This window comes from Rhipicephalus microplus, chromosome 1 (assembly GCF_043290135.1).
Source record: "Rhipicephalus microplus isolate Deutch F79 chromosome 1, USDA_Rmic, whole genome shotgun sequence".
Lineage (NCBI taxonomy): Eukaryota > Metazoa > Arthropoda > Arachnida > Ixodida > Ixodidae > Rhipicephalus > Rhipicephalus microplus.
The window spans coordinates 80,302,815-80,322,721 of NC_134700.1; the positions used below are offsets into that span (position 1 = coordinate 80,302,815).

The 19,907-nt window shown below is 47.8% G+C and overlaps 3 protein-coding genes across 4 annotated transcripts in view; 2 read left to right on the plus strand and 1 right to left on the minus strand.

The window, feature by feature from the left end:
* Positions 1-5,078, minus strand: part of LOC119178647 (shootin-1) — a 106,796-nt gene extending 101,718 nt beyond the window's left edge. The window contains exon 1 of one of the 2 annotated variants that reach the window (XM_075882203.1): positions 4,431-5,078. In XM_075882203.1, the coding sequence (XP_075738318.1) occupies positions 4,431-4,512 (82 nt within the window). In that variant the 5' untranslated portion in view covers positions 4,513-5,078. The remainder of the gene's footprint in view (positions 1-4,430) is intronic. The other variant, XM_075882208.1, reaches the window with a different exon arrangement.
* Positions 5,079-6,298: 1,220 nt separating this feature from the next.
* Positions 6,299-8,225, plus strand: LOC119178646 (uncharacterized). Its single transcript, XM_037429868.2, has one exon. It carries the CDS (start codon positions 6,540-6,542, stop codon positions 7,635-7,637), a length of 1,098 nt encoding a protein of 365 aa, XP_037285765.2. The 5' UTR covers positions 6,299-6,539; the 3' UTR covers positions 7,638-8,225.
* Positions 8,226-13,123: 4,898 nt separating this feature from the next.
* LOC119178645 (insulin-like growth factor-binding protein-related protein 1) overlaps positions 13,124-19,907 on the plus strand; it is a 40,756-nt gene continuing 33,972 nt past the window's right edge. The window contains exon 1 of the mRNA XM_037429867.2: positions 13,124-13,766. Within this exon, the coding sequence (XP_037285764.2) occupies positions 13,337-13,766 (430 nt within the window). The 5' untranslated portion in view covers positions 13,124-13,336. The remainder of the gene's footprint in view (positions 13,767-19,907) is intronic.

Sequence of the window (19,907 nt, forward strand, 5' to 3'; positions counted from 1 at the left end):
TCTTAAAACACAACACTGAATGCCAGTAGCATAAAAATTTAAGAAAGTTGGTTCACTACATGCCTGGAATTCCCCTCCGACGCCGTCCTTGAAAAAAATGAATAATGAATCGTAAGTGCCTGTTTTGACGTAATGAAGGGCTAATGCATAAATGAGATCGTGACGTGTACGCCTTGTGAACAGAGGTGTTACATATAATACAGGGTCTATAGATAATTCATGATTATTTGTGATTGTGCATAGTGATAATGTGCAGTGTATTACTGCACATTATCGTAATTAAGGGGAGATGCCACTTGAAGAGAGAGTTGCATTAATATATAGCCTAGGCAAATAAAATGTTTGGTGTATATATAGGCTTTTATGATGATTTTAAGTTTGTGATTGCTTTTTAGTAAGTTGCACAGTTTTTGCTTTATGCCATGACAATGTGTACAGTATAGTTAAGTTTTGAAGACACTTTTTGTGCCCCCAAAACTTTTATTGTTCTGAGCCATTCATGGCTCATATTGCTCTACATTAACTGTAGAATGCAAATAAGTACTAAAAAAGTGCTTATAAGACATATCAATGACAACGAAAAGTTATAATGCGAGAATTCTTAGAATGCTCAGCTCATAAATTACTTACTTTACATTTGTTATAATTATATGGGCAATATCAAGTTTTAAAAGAGACACTTGCACCCTTCACATGTTAAGGAATATGGGGGCGTAATCGAATCCCGATCGAGCGATCTTAGGTACCAAAAAAATGATGTTTAAACTAAAGAAGTTGTCCAAAAATGGATCTCGAGCAAAATGGATTTTAAAGGTTTAAGTGAAAGCTCATCTAGGAAGAAAATATAAGCTTTTAAGACAATATCTTTTATCATAAGAGCTTGGCAATCATGGTAGCATGTGGCTTCAGTGAAGGCCTCATGCGAAATGCAATGGCAAGCAGCCAGGTGACGACTGTCCAGGCATTTTTGTCATGAAAGCAGAGAAACTAAACTTGTAAAAGCAAATAAAAAAATATGTCATATTGGAAAAAATGTAATTTTTCGATTCACACCTCCTATTAACATTTCAATTATTGAAACCTATAATTTCTTATACTCCAGCTGACAAGTTGAGATTCGGCACTATTAAGGAAGCATTTTTGTAGCAGAAATCTTTAGAGTGGCATCACTTCCGCAGAATACTTGCCCCAATAATGTGCTGAAAGTGCAGTGCTGTCAATGAGGCTTATTTATGTGATACTGTAAAGACACTCTTGGGAAACTAAACCAATGTTGTGTAATGCAACAGCACTGTTTGAGCCCACTCTCTTTCATGCTTGTTTTATTAGCACTTGTAGCCTAACTCATGTTTAACCAATAAGACCAATCTGCAACTCTCCTACACAGATACCACAGTATCATCTATGGTTTTACATAATAAAAACACCCCTTCGATGCATTACTCCTTGCAGACCTGTATTTATTCACTTACTTATTAGAATACTGCTGGTCTGGATTTCGGACCTTACCCAGTATATAGTGAGTTACAAGTCATTGCAAGTGAAAAAAATGAATACATGATACACATACAAGGCATAGGTTTAACTAAACATCATTTATATAGTATGCATACCATCTATAACAACCTCGCAAACCTCAAGTAGATAAATCGGTGCCTTTTCTTCCATTCACAAAACAATACTTTTCTTTCTAGATCATTTTCTTTCTCTTTTTTTATTTTACCAGCTATTCAACACAGAATTTTAGAAAGAGTGTGTGAGGCTCATGATATCGATTCTGCCTCTTTAAAAAAGCTGCAGAAAATAACTAACGTGGTGAGCCATGTTCTATTAACAAAGATAAATTAACATTGGTAATTATTCTGTAGCAAATTGTCTATTTGACCCATTACATTATTGATGCCACATGTGTATGCAAAAATCTTGAGAACAGCACAAAGTTGTTGATTTTTAAAATGCGTGAGAGGACATTTTAATATCTAGTGGCTAAGGCACTCAGCTGCTGACCCGCAGGTCGCGGGATCGAATCCCGGCTGCGGCGGCTGCATTTCCAATGGAGGCGGAAATGTTGTAGGCCCATGTGCTCAGATTTGGGTGCACGTTAAAGAACCCCAGGTGGTCGAAATTTCCGGAGCCCTCCACTACGGCGTCTCTCATAATCATATGGTGGTTTTGGGACGTTAAACCCCACATATCAATCAGGACATTTTAATATTCTATCTAATGTTTTTTTAGCCTTCCCCCCCCCCCCCTAAAGAAAAAAAAGTTGGCCGTGAATTTTCATAAGATGAAAGGTCGCCCTTTGCAAAAGATTGGATGGAGAGATGCAGAGACATAATAATGTCCATGAATTAAATTACGATAATATTTCAAGCACAGATAACCAAAAGTAGGCAACATTTGCAAGTGCTCGTATTACTAAAGTACTAAATATGTCACAATATGCATTTTCACATGATGCATATCAATATTTATTCAATGAAAGAAAGGAGCTCAGTGACTTCATGTAACTTTAGACATGATGCACGTTAATCCATTGGTGTCAGGAGCTGTTCTGCCATGTATGCATTTTCTTGCAAACAGTTGATAAGAGACTGATCAGACTGGCACAATATGATTTATGCAATTCGTGTAACATCATCTATGATATGTTTATGAAATGAAAGCTACGGCATCTTGTTATGTAAGCTATTCATTTAAGGGCACATCATTTTACATTAGTCATGCATGCCTGCAATGCACAATCCAATAGGAGGTATTCATGCACGGCAGTCACCTCACTCATGGTCTCGCACGTGAACGTGATTGTCGGATTTCAACCAAGGAGCTCGGAAGCATTTGTTACATTGATATTTTCACAAGAAAATGACCTCAGCGAGTTGCAGCGCCGCCAAACATCAGGCCGTCATATGCTGGATTGCTGAACGACCATGGCTATGGCACTGCACTCGCTGGCAGGGCTTGGCGAAAATAGGTCAGTTAATACACCCCTTTGAAGCCAAGTTGATTGAATGACTCTAACAGCTTTGTGACATTGATCATATCAATGTTAAACGAAACAACCCAAGGGCATTATGTCAATTGAGCCACATGAAACATGGATAGTCCGTTATTCATCTTTGTCACATGTGGATGTCAAGCATATATTTTCCGACATACAGAAAATTATTTTAACAAATATGCTGACATCATGGTGTAGGACAGTGGAGTTAACACACTTAAAGTATTGTTAGGTAGAGAATGCTTTGCATTTGCACCAAAAATATTCTAAAAGCCGAGTGTGCTCATAATTCTAAAAGATTTACTTCCGACTTAGCTCAACAAAAAATATTACCAAATGACATAGATGTTTAGCCACTAATGCGGGTAGCACACAAACTGTCATCGAATGAGCTGAGGTCGCTCAATCTACTGCTAGTGACGTGACTTTCAGTGAATTAGGTGACCGCTCAGGTGATACGTGCCCATAATTTGGTTATATTTTTCTTGAGTTACATAGGAGTAAGTCGTTCAGAATGATTTCCAGCACTCTCATACGGCGCTACAAGGCTATACAAATTTCAACTAGTGTGTGCAAAAATTTTACGCATATGTGAACATATTCTGAAAATAGAGCTGCATTTACTGCACCTGTATAGTACTTCCGAGTCAGCATACCATATGTGAAGTCTACTACATGCATGCAGCAACCATTCCGCAACTGCAATATTTGCCATGACAAAACTCTCACTTGATGAAAATGTCACTGTGAAGCAAAAATCTTCATTTATCTGAACACTGTGACGAGTTCCAGTTACAAAGACTATGTACTTCAAATGAACAGAATAAATATTCTAAGCGACTATATGTTATAAAAAGCAGAGTAAATCGCTAGTTGATTTTTCTTTTTGGTGCTTTTTTAATTAATTCTGCTAACATGAGCGAGAGGTTTCTTTTTCTTTTTTGGTAAGTGACCTCCACATCACAGGCATCTACAGCTCACTGTCATCTCCTGCAGTGACAAGGCCAGCTATTCATGTGATGCAGCAACGCCTACCAAATGGAATGAAAATGCACTGCGTGATTGACACGACACAGCTGCCGCGCACACGTGACATGCTTGTTGGAAACGGCCTGGAATCCACTGCGTCGGCTTAAAGCAAGGGTGTCTCGGTGACGTATACATACGGCCTCGGACGACGCATGTAAGGCACGCGCTGCTAAGAAAACGAAAACACACGCGCGCGCGGAAATGAAGTAAGTAAAAGTAACGGCGCGCCCGCTTCCTGGCCGTTAAAACGGGCGAAGCAGCTGATAATGCGACGCAGTGTAATACGCTGCATTGGCATAGCGCTGCAGTACATCTTTGGTGCAATCAGAGAAAGAACGCGCCGATAAGCTGGTTTAGAGATCAATGAGCCCCAATCTCGATCGAGTGCACGTAACCTTACCTTGCCTCGACAGCTGAGTCAGTCGGACAAACTTCGGCCTCTCCAGCTCATAGTCGGCGCAAGTGGCACACTGCGCGGACATCCTCGCAGTGCAAGTCTATACCGCAGATAGAAATTTGTCCAAGCCCCTCAGGATAGTCGCATTGACACGAGAAGCTCCACGATTCCCTGCGCTAGTGCGCTCTCTATGCTGTTACCGGTCTACGGGGGAAGAGAGTGTAACGATCCCGGAACAGGCCGAAAGTGTGACCAGCCGTGCAAAGTAAAAATCGTGAGGAGACGAGGCGCAGCGCGTTCTGGCGAAGAGATTAGAAAGAAGAAAAAAATCGAATGAGCTGAAACCTCCCCAGCCACAAGCACTCCGTCACCCCCCTCGACGCAACCAGCGCGAACAACGCAGAGCGGATGTTGGCTCGTTGGAGATGCCGCGATTAAACGCCGCGACGTCGCACACACACTTGGCTACACTTGAACCCTGAGATGGGCCGTCGCACACAGGCGCCACACAGCCTCGGCTGGGAGGAGACGTCTTTCACGGGGCAGATGAGAAACCGGCTCGCCAAGGTAGATATTTCGCCAGGAGAGAAGCGCGGATGCGTTTCACGCCGAGCACGTGTACTTACTATGTCCAGCGATGATGCAACACACTTCGCTATAACAGTTAGTTCCGGTTTCGCTTTTAAAAACACTTTTTTTTTTCATTCATTCTTATTTTCTTTTTGCATTGAGCAAACCAATGTGCAAACACTGTACTGTTTTTATATTTGAATGCATAAGAGTAAGGTTTCAGTTAGGCACATATTGTTTACACTTTGGGGGGGGGGGGGGGGACGTTTAAATTTATCCACGTCATTTCACCTTGTGGGAAATGAGGTGTGAAAGTACAGTGTATGAAAAAATTCTTGAACGTCAATCTTGACGCCATCAGCGCACTGATAGCACGGGTTCTTCGCTTGCAGAGCGCTGTTGAAGGCGTGGAGAAAAATGGTTTTCTCCTCGTGCAAAATTATAGTAGCGTTATGCATGTAAACCACTATGGCGGAGCCCACAGAGGCCAAGGCCGCGGACGACAACAAATTGGATGGCTCTGCTGATAAGAGGTCGCAATCCCGGTCGTAATGCGCGCTGTCTGCACTGGAACCCATGACCTACTACACTCCTGACCTGCCCAGAGAGCACCTCTTCCAGCGCCCACGTTCTAGTTCATACCTTCTGCCGCTAGGGCCGTAACTTAGGAGCACTGTGGCGCTAGTCAGCACCTGTTCGCTGACGTCAGCTTGAGTGTTCGTGGTCATATTTCGGCCAACAGAGCACTCATATTGCGTAATTATTATGCACCAATGAAAAATAATTTTGAAACAAATATTTCAAAAGTCATTCACAAATTCTTTGCAATTAAATGGACGCAACATCACATATGCTGTCCTACACTATGTAAGTCTACGGATTCTCGCATTTGTCCACCAGTGTGCAATAAATTTTTCGTCACACTGAACAGCTTACTTGACCAGTCATCTAAGTGAAAAAATAGTCACATATATGCCGGCTGTTCATCACGGAATGCAGCCGTTCTTACTCTAGCGCCGTCCAAACAGCCGTAAAGTAGCAGACGAACAGGTTATAGGTAGCGCCACCTACGGCGAGCGATTGAACGAGAGCGGGGACACGCGCTCCCATAGGAACCCCGCTATCTGAACAGGTCAGGAGTGTAGTAGGTCATGCTGGAACCTTCCTCTGCGTTCGCCCAGATCCCAGACGGCGAAACGTTTGTGTTGTTGCCAAAGGACTAGCTACACAATGATAACGAGAAGGTGCAGGTGTTTTCCCCGCGACTGACATAGTTATTGGTGCCACAACAGGTCGCATAAAATGTCTAACAACTAGCACGAGGGCTCAGCCACCACACGTCACTTAATTGTGCCAATGCTATGTTAAAGCAAGGACTTCCCCTCACACTGAGACTCGTCCACAGCGCGCGCCTTTTCTCCGCCTAGAGTAACGCGCGCCAGTATTGCGCAGTAACGAGCATAATTTCAAATATTAATATTCTGACTGCTACTGCTTCGTACACTATCCTACCTAAAGTATTGCAGTAGGAGACTGCTTAGGATGTTAGGGTTTATTCGAAATGTGCGAACCCGCTGTTGGATCGAAGAAAATACCAAAACCGAGGTTGCAACGTCAGCTGGTCTGCCTACACTGCGCCGCTCGCCTCGTGCGCCCCCACCCTTCTCTTCTTCTCGTCCAAGATGGCGGCCGCCTCGCGGACAGAGCTCGGAGCCAGAGCCTACCCTTCGATTAGCGATGAATGGTGACGCCAGGACTGCATCGCCAGTCCGCGCCGCCACGGCCGTCAAGAGGCCCCCCTGCGACGACGGCTGCAGCGACGTCGACGAGCGCCAGCCTTCGTCGGCGAGCGGCAGCGGTGGCCCGGCCGCCAACAAACGGCGCGCAGCCGCCGCGATCGAGGTGAGTCGCTTTTGGAACGAGCCGACCTCGACGCCGCGGCTGAGCCGTCGCTTCTACGGCGTCGACTGCCAGGTGCTTGCCAAGCGACTTCTGGGCAAGATCCTAGTGCGCCGACTGGCCGACGGCACGGTGCTCAAGTGCCGCGTCGTCGAGACCGAGTGCTACCTAGGCTGCGACGACCAGGCTTCGCACTCGTACAACGGCCGGCGCACCGAGCGCAACGAGCCCATGTTCATGGACCCGGGCACGGCGTACGTGTACGTGGCGTACGGCATGTATCACTGCTTCAACATCTCCAGCGAGGGCGATGGTGCCGCGGTGTTGCTGCGCAGCGCGGTGCCCCTCCAGGGCGTCGACCTGATGCGGCGCCTGCGCGGCGCTCGCCGCAAGGACGCCGGGCGCAAGCTCAAGCTGTTCGAACTGTGTAACGGGCCCTCCAAGCTGTGCCTCGCCATGAACATCACCAAGGATACCCTGAACAAGGAGTTTCTACCCGACAGCCAGGCGCTGTGGCTGGAGCGAGACGGTGAGGGTGACGTGCCGTCAGAGGAGATCGTCGTTTCGCGCCGGGTCGGCATCGAAGGCGCGGGCCGTGAGTCGGCGGCCAAACCGCTGCGCTTCTACCTGAGAGACTGCGACTGCGTCAGTGTCAGGGACAGGGTGGCTGAGACACGGGCAGCAGGCGCCGTCGCACAGCAGGAGCAGGTCGTCGCGGCGCTACAGCCGCCCGTCCCCTAGCTGCCGCACATTTACTAGGACGTGTTTTTTCACGGACCCACGGCGACAAAATGTGTGGCCAGCAGTGATCTCCCACACCACCACGCCCCGATTCACGTCGCTCCGATGTAGGTGCTGATACTTTTTTTTCTAAGTGCGTCCGTGTATGTAATGGGTCGTTGATCGACTGCACGGAAGACGCCGCCGAGATCGACCGCCTCCGAGCGAACAGATTGCTTTAGAGAGGACTACACCCCAGCTGCTTTTCCCGTTGGGTTATTGTTACGGCTCCTACGCCTGCCGGTAAATTTGTAGGCTCACGAAAAACTTCAGATACAACAACACCAGTATCTCTACCTCCGCTTTTAACCAAATGCCGAGGCAGGCGTCTTTTTTGCTTCTTTGATTTTCCACCCCTGTTGTTGCTACGTTCCGCGATCCCTCCCCCACAGCCGCCTCTGCGAGTCAACCTTGTTTGTTGTTGTGTGTGTGTGTGTGTGTGCGTGTGTGTGTGTGTTTTGCGCATTGAGCGAGATCTGCGCATGCACCTGTCGTCAACTGGTGAAGAAGCCGGTGTTACGCGATTAGAAAAATAAAGTGACTCTTGCATTTGGTGGTGCCGCTGTGTTGAAGTTGCCGAGCGTGAGCTACGTGTCCTCTAGCGCATGTGCTGCATATGCATTCGAGCGCCACGCCCGAATGTTCTGTGATCCTCATTTGCGCGAGCTGCCGTGTGCTATCGACTTGAGCGCGCCGTCCCGTTCATTGTTTGTGCGAGGGGAAACCTCAGCTGACAGCGGCAGCCTATCGTTCTCCGCTGTTTACTGTCCAAACAGCCGTCAGCCACACACGGGCAACGTGTTCTAAAAACGTTGCACACGGGTACAGCCGCTGATGGCTAGCCAAGTGCGCAGTCCCCTCTCTATGCTTTCCCTCCGCCGCCCTAAACGGAAAAAAAAACATACGCTTCGGAATGCCGCTTCGTTGGCGACACGCCCCACAGATGGCTGTACATGCGCAGATTTTTTTTCTTTCTCGTGTTGCGCGTATTTTGAAGCAAGCGCTACGCTGTATTAGTCTGCTGTAACGGCTTGGTGAGCGCTCTTATATAACCTAGTCTAAATTGAGTGCCACGGACCTTTCGAGAACTCTGCAGCAGTGTACTAGAGTTCTTTCCCGGCAAGGAATTTCCGCAGCTCCCAGAGATTCTGGGCATTGGAAGTCTGGCGAATCGTACGTGGTCACTCAAGAACCTAGCAGCGTCGAAAATATATTTGCACATATAGACAAAATAAAAGAAATAATTGTTCCACAACCGCAAAACAGCCTCTTGAGTGTGCGCCTGAAGCAGGCAAATAGGCTTGGCTGCTTGCGCTACCGCTTTAAGGGTTTTACGAATTCGTTCGTACACTTGTAATGTTGTTTACATTGCGTACGCAACCTCTGGCTTAGTCCTCGCTGCAGCCACAGGCTGAAGAACTTCTGCCACGAAACAAATGAGCCTTTGAACAAGGCGCAATTAATAAGGGACGAGGTAGCGATCGTTTATTGTGGTATATAAATAACACCGTGTCAGAGTGTTACATAGCTGCAGCGGCTGCATTTTCGATGGAGACGAAAATGCTGTAAGCCCGTGGGTTCAGATTTGGGCGCACGTGAAAGAACCACAGGTGGTTGAATTTTTCGTAGACCTCCGCCATGGCGTCTCTTATAATCATATGGTGGTTTTGGGGCGTTAAACCGTACATATCAATCAATAGGGAGGTTTAGAATAGCGCGCCGCAAGCCCTTGCGGTGCGGTCACTGCGCATGCGTCGTAACGCGAGCCGCCGCTCGCGCTTGCGTCCCGCCTGCAGAAATTTCGAAGTAGCGTGCGGCCCGCAACACGCTGTGTGTAGCTTCTGTGCATTTGGGCTTGTGGGGAAGGGGTGGGGGGCTAAAAAGTCAAGACTTTTTCGGGGGGGTGGGGGTGAGCAAACGCTATTCTAAAGCTCATAGCGCCCGGAACTAAAGCAACGCCCGAAAGGCCTGCAGACCTTATTCTAAATCTCCCTAATTAGAGTTGCATGCCACTTTTTATAGCTACAAAACCCACTCGCCCAGCGTTCAGTACTCGCACTTTTTATGTGGTAGGCGGTGGAAACTGATCCGGATACCCGTGTGCAGCGTATACGGTGACTGTTTCGCATGAACATAATTACAATGTATTGCTTTCCTGTCGCACTTGTGTACGCGACAGGAGCGTAATCAGAAGTTTACCTCTCGAGGAAGAAGGGGATTCGCCAACTCTCTGTCAGCATGTGTGTGCGTGTGTAAATATGAAAAAGAAATATCGGTTTGAGGTGGGGGTGCTACCGAACTCGCCAATGGCGTACGATGGCCGTGCAACAATGTGCATGAGAACCTGCAGTCTCTATTGCAAGGTAAGTGCTCAAACACTGCGTGTTCTCGGACCATATGGATTCCAATGACAGTGAAGTATGATTGACAGTGACGCCTGTAAGCAGCCAGCGTTAATACAAGAGGGCGTATGTCCCTTAGATTCAATTACTAATTAAATGGGAATAAGTGCTTCGCGTTACGTGTGCCGCACTCTTGGGCAACAGCAGCTCGAGTGCGAGAAAACGCCATCGTTGTGTGCAGGGCGGCCATTGTAAAAATAAATGCACACCAACAGGAGGAGCCCAATGGCGCGGCAGTCAACCCACACTCGCGTCGGCGCTGCCGGGTGGGCGCCGTGCCAGCTCCTTTGCCGCGCTCCCATTTCATTCTTGCGCTTTTCCAGCAAGCTCGGCGGTTCGTCTCTCGTTACCCGAGTGGCTCCGTGTCGATGTTTTGCTTGGCAACAGTTGATTAGTCCCGTCCGGCTCTTTCGGGCGTGGTAGTGTGTGCAATCACTGGTCTCCACATCGTATGTACGTGGGATGAGCACGCGTAAAGAGTTTTGCTCGCTAACCAGGCTCCGCTTTGTAACCAAATGTGCTCAAGGACAGCGTAAAAACGGAGCGCGGAGGAACTGCCGCTGGCGCAGACGGCAAATGCGAGGCCAGAACCGGGAAGAAGAAATATAAACGATACGCCTCCGCGAGGTGTCTCACCTTTCTATGTGCGAGCATAAATATTTCCTTCTCTTTCCGTGATGGTCGAATAAATATATCTTTGAAAATCCTAGAAAATTAAATTGCGCGCTTGCAGCTGTTTTTTGCCCCGTTTGGGCAGCAATTGATCAATTTTCATGGCCGTAATCATTCGATACAATTGGCAGTGGCGTGTAGGTGCGCGCGCAGGTGGGGCTCTCTGAGCCCGCGTTATTTGGAGCTAGACGACAGGAGCTCAGAAAGACGAAAACCGCTAAACTGTGTTTCATTCGCTAGTCCTCCTTTAGCCTCTCTGTCCTCGCTGCGCTTTTGTCGTCATCAACTTGCACCAACATTCCTAAAAGGCACTTGCGAAGTAAACCAGCACGAAAGACGCTAGTACAACAGCGCTCAATTACTGAGTTTTATTCGATATTGGTATCTACATAGGTCCAGACAAAAGCACTCCTCATCATGGAGGCCGCAGTATTGTTCAAGGTTTCACTGCAACGCCTTTCCGAAAGAATAAGTGATCTTTCAATGCATGCAAAAATGACAATGAAGACATTTGTTTCCTGCAGCCTACCCAGCTTTCCAGGGTGCAAATATGCGTTGGAAGTATATAGACCGCCCTTGGACGGTGATATCGGATGTCCTCGGCTGGCATTATTGGCGACCATTTCCAAGGCGACTGACGCGCACATATCAGACAATGACGACACTGGTCCTGCTCAGTTGAGATACGTGGTTGACTTGTCTTCGCCCTTATATGATTAGGCGGGCGCCTCACCCCATAAAGCAAAGGAAAAAAATCCCGCCGTACCCACGAAGTGAATGATGATGAGTGGGCGAAGCTCCGGAAATAAATCTGGCGTTCTTCCACCGGGTGGATCCCAGGCAGCTGATCTAGTTTGGGCGGATAGTGGTATCCGCAAACGTCACACTTATCGCGCGGACTTTACCCATCACTAAAGAGTCATGGCAATAGAACACACTCTCTACTCACTGATCTTCTTTACTGCATGGTGGCGGCGAACTCCCGCTTCGAACGGCGTTGGCACGGAATCGCTCGTTTCTAATGCTGGAGATGGTGGTCAAATTGTTATCGAACAAACCTTACAGCTTTGGCCGAAACTGCAATCTAGCATCGGGGCGGCTAAGCTCAGGTGGCGATCGCTTCAGGCGCTTAGTTGCAGCATCCCGCACCGCCTCAGCATCCGCTTGCCGCCGCTTCGCGGGCTCTCAGCTCCGAGTACGCTTTTCTGTGTGCGCGTTTCGCCACCCTTGCGCGAGCCATCGCGCCTTTGGATTGGTGACTTGTCGTTGTTGACAACGAGCTTGTGAGGCTCCGGTTTCTCGAGCTCTCACCTCCGAATCTTGACGGCAAGCCTGCGCTGCAACCGCCTTACGAACCCTCCGCTCCGCCACCTTGTAATCGTTCATAATATTATTGTCGAAACGTACAGACTGACAAATGTTGAGAAAGATAGAAAGTGCGCCTATCAAACTAGAGCACACGAGGGAGTGGAGCGAGCGCCGTAGAGCCGCTTTTGAGTGTAGTGAGAGGCTCGGTGTATTTCACGGCTGACGGTTGTTGACCCGTCCGCGATGTCCTCTCTTCGACGGCGACCGATCGGGGCCTCGTCCGCGGACTTAGCTAACCGTCTGCCAATCTTCTACTGTTCTCTCAATAGATTTACTTCTCTATTTTAGTCCCTCCTTATTCCTTCCCTTGTGAACCACTGCTGAGGTTTCGCACTCTGCATTGGTCACTTCGTGTCGCGCTCTGCGGGTTTCTTCATTTTCTGCTTAAATATTGCACCCCTCCCCCTTCCACAGAGATCGCTCAATATCGACTTCGGGGGCCATGCTGAAACTCGCATTGAGTGAAGCGGGTGTGACATAGATAGGCGTCATGTTTTAAACACTAGCTTCATGCTGATGAAGAAATTCAGGGTTTCTGCTTGGCAGACAAATCTTCATATGTAATACATAATAAATTATAACGTCAAGATGCGCTTTCCTGCAAATTTAGGACCGAAGCACCCCCCTTTCCAATCAAAATTTTAAGTGACGTGTCTGGCACGAATCGGACCGTAGAGTTGGTCTGATGTCTGCACTTTTGATGCACGCAGTCAGCCGAACCACATTTGCGACTAATTTTGTTCGCATTAACCAGAGACAGTCCTGGCACTTCATTCGCGTCGACGTTATCGAGGCGGCAGGTGATCAAAGGGCTGTCTAACAAGGCACGCATGTATCTGCACCAACGAACTGTTTTACATTCGGAAAGAAATGCGCGTAAGGCTGCTATCGGCAGTTTCGGTTTCGTTTATGTGCGGTCGTCGCGCCATCTCTGCGAGCGCGATGAGAGCCGCGCGAAAGCGTGCTCCTCTCCTCCGCGCACCCTCCTCTCCTCTCGGCCCCGCCCGCCCAACACAAAACGTCCCAAACGCGGAGAGTTTGGCGAAGGCCCTTGCCAGCCAGCACAACACTCCACTTCAGCCCGTGCGGTAGTAGCTGTTCAGGCGCTGCACCTCGGGCACCGCAATAGTCGCCGGTGTGGACGACACCACTCACAGACGCCTCACCACACCGTAGTCCAAACCGTCGGCGGGAACTGCAAGAGCGAACATCCCGACGATGTCGAGCACCGCGCATCCCACCGTTTTGCTGCTGGTGCTGCTGGCGGCGGCGGCCTCGGCAGCCCGCCACGAGTGCGGTCCCTGCGACTTGGACCGGTGCGAGCCCCCTCGGGGCCAGTGCCTGTCCGGCATTGTGAAGGACGCGTGCGGCTGCTGCATGGTGTGCGGCCAGCGTGAGGGCCAGCGCTGCTACCACCGCTCGGTGAAGGGCTCCCTGGCCGATGGACCCTGCGGCGAAGACCTCGAGTGCCGTCCACGACGCGACCTGGCGCCCGGAGACCCCGCCGAAGCACTGTGTGTCTGCTCGCGGCCGGAGCCCGTGTGCGGCTCGGACGGCGTCACCTACGACAACGTGTGCCAGCTGACCGAGCAGCGGTACAAGATGAGGAACGGTCTGGAGGCCGCTTCCAGGGGACCGTGCTATACCGGTGAGCATACTATACGTATTATACTTCTTCTGCGTCACGACAAACTGCGGGTCTTCGTGAGTGGTCGTCTGCACAATAGGGTGGAGACAGAATGGACAAGAGCGGGAAAAGATATATACATTCTGCGGAATGAAGATTCATTGAAATGAAGCCGCGGATTTGATTTTTTAAAGCAATGCTCATCTTAAGCTTTCTTCAGCGACTTTTCTTAGTTTCAGTAGTGGCCAAGTAACATATGCCGGATGTAGCTAAACGGAACGTGGCGATTATAGCGGGTAAATCCTCATTTACTATGTCTTCGAAAATTTCTTGATGTGGCTTAGTCAAGGCTATTAGTGGAAACCATTGAACGCCCATTGCAGGCATAAGTGGGGAGGAAAGGTGCTAGCTCTGCCCCCGTACATTAACTAAATTAACAGAGATGGGGGGGTGGGGCGCTGTGATAGATCTGAAGCGGAACTGCGCGCACCTACGATGGCAGATATTTCAATCTGCCTATATAATCGCCGCGTGGCTTTCGCATTGCTTTTTGTAATAGACCCGCATCAGTATCGGCCTTTCGTTTTTTTTTTTCAATTCTTAGCGCGAAAAAAATATAAAAAATGCATGCCCTGCACCACTGCATGAGGTACAAAAACAAGAAAGAGAATTCACTTACAATCTTAAAACAAATGAGAAAAAAAGCTTGTAACCACGAGCAAATAGTAACAACAGCTGTTACTAACTTTCATAGTCTATCACTGACTTCTTGAGGCCTCTTTACTAACTATGTGAGCAGGCACTTGAATGTTATAATGGCTACTACCTCTTGCGTACCATTAGTAACTTCTTGCTATGCAGCTGTTGTTATTCTAATGAAGTTTTGCAATCTATATATTCACTAGCTCGATAATTTATTAAAGTTCATTGAAGCGATAATAAGAAGCTTAGTACCGCGTCTTGGGTCTTGTACATTGCAAAATATAAAGGCAACGTTTCAATTACCACGCACGACTAATACGCTGTCTAGGTATAGGCGCATAAAGCTTAAACTATTAATCCTAAAGCCAAGCCGTCCACCGGCACCAGCGGCGTTCCCCTGATACCCGTGGAGCCACTGATTCATTATACGTAATGTATAGCATTGTCGGCGTTCATGTGTGCTGTTCTCGTTGAAGAAATTGTGTACATAATAACCTAATGCTATATCGGAATGTTGATGCTCGGGAATGTGATCGTTATAAAAACAGCTGATTCATGAGGCGAAATGATCGCGGTGACTATAGGCTATTTCTGTGTGTGTGTGTGTGTGTTTACAATTGCTACCTACTTTCAATAGTTAGTAATGGGAAGACTAGTTACCGTCACTAAATGCGTTTGTAATGCCGAGGGTGGTAACAGTTACTAACCTACTTGTTGTAAAGTTCAATTACTAACAGGGTAGTAGCATTTGTGACAAATTAGTCTTGTAGTCAGTGAACAGAATATTTTAAAAAAAAGTGGATCCGCCCTGCAGCGCTGAAAATGGCAAATGATGGGATCAAAACAGAATCGCGGAGACGGCGCCAAGAAACAAGTATCGTTCTGCAAGCTAGACACATTTTCACGAGGGAAAGAAAGAAGCGCCGCCATGCTGGGGTGTGGCACGAGGAGGCAAACGCTGACGTCGCAGCCTCGGCGGTGATCTAGGCCGTGGCGGTCGCATTTCGACGGAGGCGAAGTGCTATAGATGCCATGTCAATGCACCACATGGTCGAAATTACTCCCGATATGGCGTCTCTCTTATAGTATCGTAGTTTTGGCACGTAAAACCCTATAGATGTTGTTATATTATTGCAACTTCGGCAGTGCATACCTGGGTCACGCCTGTTTAGCCCAGGGAGGTCTATGGCGGGGCTTCAAGAGACGTCTGTAAAAAGGTCTGTAAGGAAGCATGGCTCAGCGCAACTCCTTCTGGACAACGGCTCTCAAACCGCGAATCTCTCGCTTGCGGCCCGCACATGGATGTTCGTACCACTTTTTTTTTCATTTTTATTTTTATAAGAGGTATCTTCGTGAGCTACACTTTCATGACTGGTCTAAAGGATTGCCTTCGTGAGGCACCCCATGTGGTCGCCACGTGGTGAAGCGTAAACGTGAAACAAGATAAGTGTTTCAAAATCGGCCTCCAGATCCATCTTATCGCACACTGTTGTGTCTTTTCTTTACGTATGTGGCTTCGCACATTGAGGGGGGAGAGAAAGTGGGCTCACAAAAAAACAACGAAGAGAGGAAAACAGAGTTATGGAGTCTCGGTCAGGCGCGGACCCACCTTCAGCTATCGTGTTACCGCGATGGTACAACTGTGCTTGGCGCCGCCGCCGTGGTTGCTCAACTCCAGGAAAAGAATGCCGATGTGTGATGTGATGAGACAGGGAACGAGACTGAGTGAATCGCGCCCGACAGTGAAGCCGGACAGATGCTACGTGGAAAGTGAGCGGAAAGGACAGAAGTTTAGTCACCCTGTATCTGTGTGTTTGTGTAACTTTTATGTAATACAGTTTGTGTTCATGTTATTGTTAAACGTTGTCGACATGCCTTTAGTTGCTCACAATTTATTCCATGATAGTAATAACACACACACACATGAACACAAAAGAATAAAGAGGGAAGTGACGACGCGAGCGCAACCTACTTCTTACGAGTTCGTATGTGTGTGATTTAACAACTCGCCCAAGTAGCCATATTACTCAAAATTTTACTGATTTTGGAGGTCGGTATATTCAGACGTGGTTGGATGGAATCCTGTGTCCAAATCCTCTTCAAAAATGATCCATACATGAGATGTTGGAAAGGTTTCCTTTTCAGAGGTATAGTGTTTGCTGACAACATGCTAAAACAATCCCCTCCCACCTCTCCCACTCGTATTATGACATGGACCTTGAGAGACTAAATTTTGCGACTGCGGCCATAGATGAGTTTGAGACCCAGATTAATCTAGAGTGTTGCTCGATGTCATTGGTAGGAGATGAAAAGGTGTGGTGAAAAACAGAAGAAATGAAAGAGAAGAGAATTTCTTAAGAAAATGTGTACCCACAACACCAAGAACCAGACCGAGGAATGATCTACACCCCCACCCCCCCTTCAGAAAAACCGGTGCATGCCCAGCTCATCCCGGAATCGAACCCAGTTCGTCCCGCACTAGAGATGGGTGCAAGAACTCGTTGCTATCATCTGGCGTGTACTTTTTCTCTATGCAAAGCATTCTACCAAGCTAAGTATTAGTCTGTCTTCCTCGCTTGGAAGCAATTACGCATGTGTCTTTGTACTGCACCGTGTATTGATGTTAGCGGTGCCTTGCGCCAGCCCGCATGGCTGATATACGCCACCTGAAGAGAGACAACTTTTGTGTACCTCCCCATAATGCTCTCACTATATGAACAATATAAAGTTCTTTAGGCGCCTGGAGGATTCGCGCAGCTAGTGTAATGTGTTGCTTGTAAGGACGCTGGTTAAGTAAGGACGACAATGGCATTGAGCGAATGCAACGCTGACAACGGAATTGAAAAAGAAAGAAGAGAGGCGAGTAACCCTCGTGGCGCGAGAATCCTGAAAAAGAAAAGAGACAGAAGGAAGAAAAGTGCAGGAGCAGCGCGTGGGGGAGACGCAGAGATCGGCGGCAGGCACTGCGCCGTGCTCCCGACCGGGTTGCAGAAATTAGCTGCCTTTTCTCATCTTCTAACCAGTACCACCACCAGATTGGCGGAAAAGCAGCCATGCGGAGAAGAAACCCTGGCTCCTGCTGATAGCCTGTAGCTCTGAAGGGTTGACGGAAGTTCTCGGCTGGTGTACCTGAGCATCAGTCGTCTTGCGGTACACCGACGATAACCGTGCACTCACAACACCCCAGCTGGCTACCAGACTACCAGAGGAACACCGAGCCCCGACTTGAAGCGTCGCGTCTGGGACGCTCCTGGTTTCTCCGGCTGGCATCAACGGCGATGTGTGCGCCTTGGCTGTGTTTTCCTTATACGAACTGTGAACTGTGTATATGCTTATCGATATCTACTTAATGTACATACCGTGAGTATTGTGTTGAATATGGTGTATAACGCGAGTTGCGTGTGTGTGTGCGTGCGTGTGTGTGTGTGTGTGTGCGTGCGTGCGTGCGTGTGTGTGTGTGTGCGTGCGTGCGTGTGTGTGTGTGTGTGTGTGTGTGTGTGTGTGTGTGTGTGTGTGTGTAATTCACTGAACCGTGACAGCTTGTTAACTTGACGGGCAAAGCAGCGATGGCTATAGTGGCCCTGTACTTAAAGTCCTTATGTTTTCACAAAGACGTGAAAAAATCTGGAGGCTTCAGCTGTACCTTAGCGATGAAAGGACCACTCCTTCGACCTTTTAAACGCCCACTCTTTCCATACGCGTTCGCGATCGCTCCAAATGGCCTGTAAGTGCATCAAAAAGGTAAAAAAATAAAAATAAACTCAGTGAGCGATGCTTGCAAAAATAAATAAACAAATAAATACGCCCCCTCCCTACACAAAAAGAAACTTTATAAAGGACGCTTAAAAAGGTTCTGCAACACTTTTTTGAGCAGCCATGGAATTAATTCACTATAAGAACTTATTGCCTCACGAATTCACTGAATGGTTGCATATTCAAAAAAAAAAAAATCACAGCATATTCATACTGTGAATGATGTTGAGTGGGGTGAAGCGCTGGAGGATTTTGTCGCTAAACCGTGAATCATCCGCGAATATCGCCCACTAAATCACCAAAGACGGCACAAACACTGCATATATTTATACAAGAAATTTTATTATTCGTAAGTTCCGTCTTCTGTTCCCTCTTCATTATAACGGCTTTATAGCGGTGGATCGGTGATTCGACGTACTGGGATGTTCGCAAGGACGATGATTGATTGATATGTGGGGTTTAACGTCCCAAAACCACTATATGATTATGAGAGACGCCGTAGTGGAGGGCTCCGGAAATTTAGACCACCTGGGGTTCTTTAACGTGCACCCAAATCTGAGCACACGGGCCTACAACATTTCCGCCTCCATCGGAAATGCAGCCGCCGCAGCCGAGATTCGAACCCGCGCCCTGCGGGTCAGCAGCCGAGTACCTTAGCCACTAGACCACCGCGGCGGGGCGTTCGCAAGGACGAAGTAGGGGGAGTTTGCAAATGTGGAACTATAGGCGGTCACGTACAAATAAGGAATGGACACAGTCGGACTATCTATAGTTTTTTAACGTGCACCTGGATACAAGTACATGACCACCTTGAATTTATTATTGCCTACTTCTTAACAGTATTTGCATTATGGTCGGTTAAGTGGTGGATCGATAATGGGTCGTAGTGGGACGTTTTCAAGGACGAAGTAGTGGGCAGTTGGCAAAGGTGGAACTATACACAGACCCACGTCTTTAGGAGCTTCGCCCCTAAAACTGAAACTGGCTGAGAAGGCCACCTGGATACTCAAAACATGCGAAGGACCTTCGGATATATTTCTTGTAGAATACATCTTGCCTGACTACCAGGAACAGCTCTTGGTTTAATAGCTGGTATAAATTTTTGGCAATTGTTACTGCTAAACACTGTCAATATGCGAAGCCTACTCTTTAATTCGATATTTGGCTTGCACAGGTTTTCTTTTTTTTTCTTTTTTTTATAACATACCTTCAACGCTACTGTAGAATAATCACGAGGGGCACGCACTTTTGTCAAGTTCTCAAACCTAGAGCATTTTTACAACACACGTACATTGGTTCGCGCAGACGTCTTTCAAACATTGCTACGTTGCCAAAACGGACAAATTCAAATTGATTCTGAAAATTGGGTGGTCGGAATATCTGCTAGAAAGTGCTGGGTGCACGAGAAACAAATTTAACACGCCAAAATCGACGAACCAAAGCGTCAATTGATTTGAATAGGCGTGGCAACGAAAGAGTCAACGCGCATCGTCCAATGCACACTCTCATTAGTTGGTTCCTCAGTGACGTGGCGCAGTCGACTCTGGGAAATCGAGGCATCTTGTAGACACTCTAGAATCTGGGAGCAGGGAGAGGGGGATCGTGATGACGTTGATGATTCACTCTTTTTTCTGCGACGTAGTCTAGTGATACAATGTTTATATTCAGTTCCCTTCACGTTTTTTTTTTTTTTTTCATCTGGCTGTC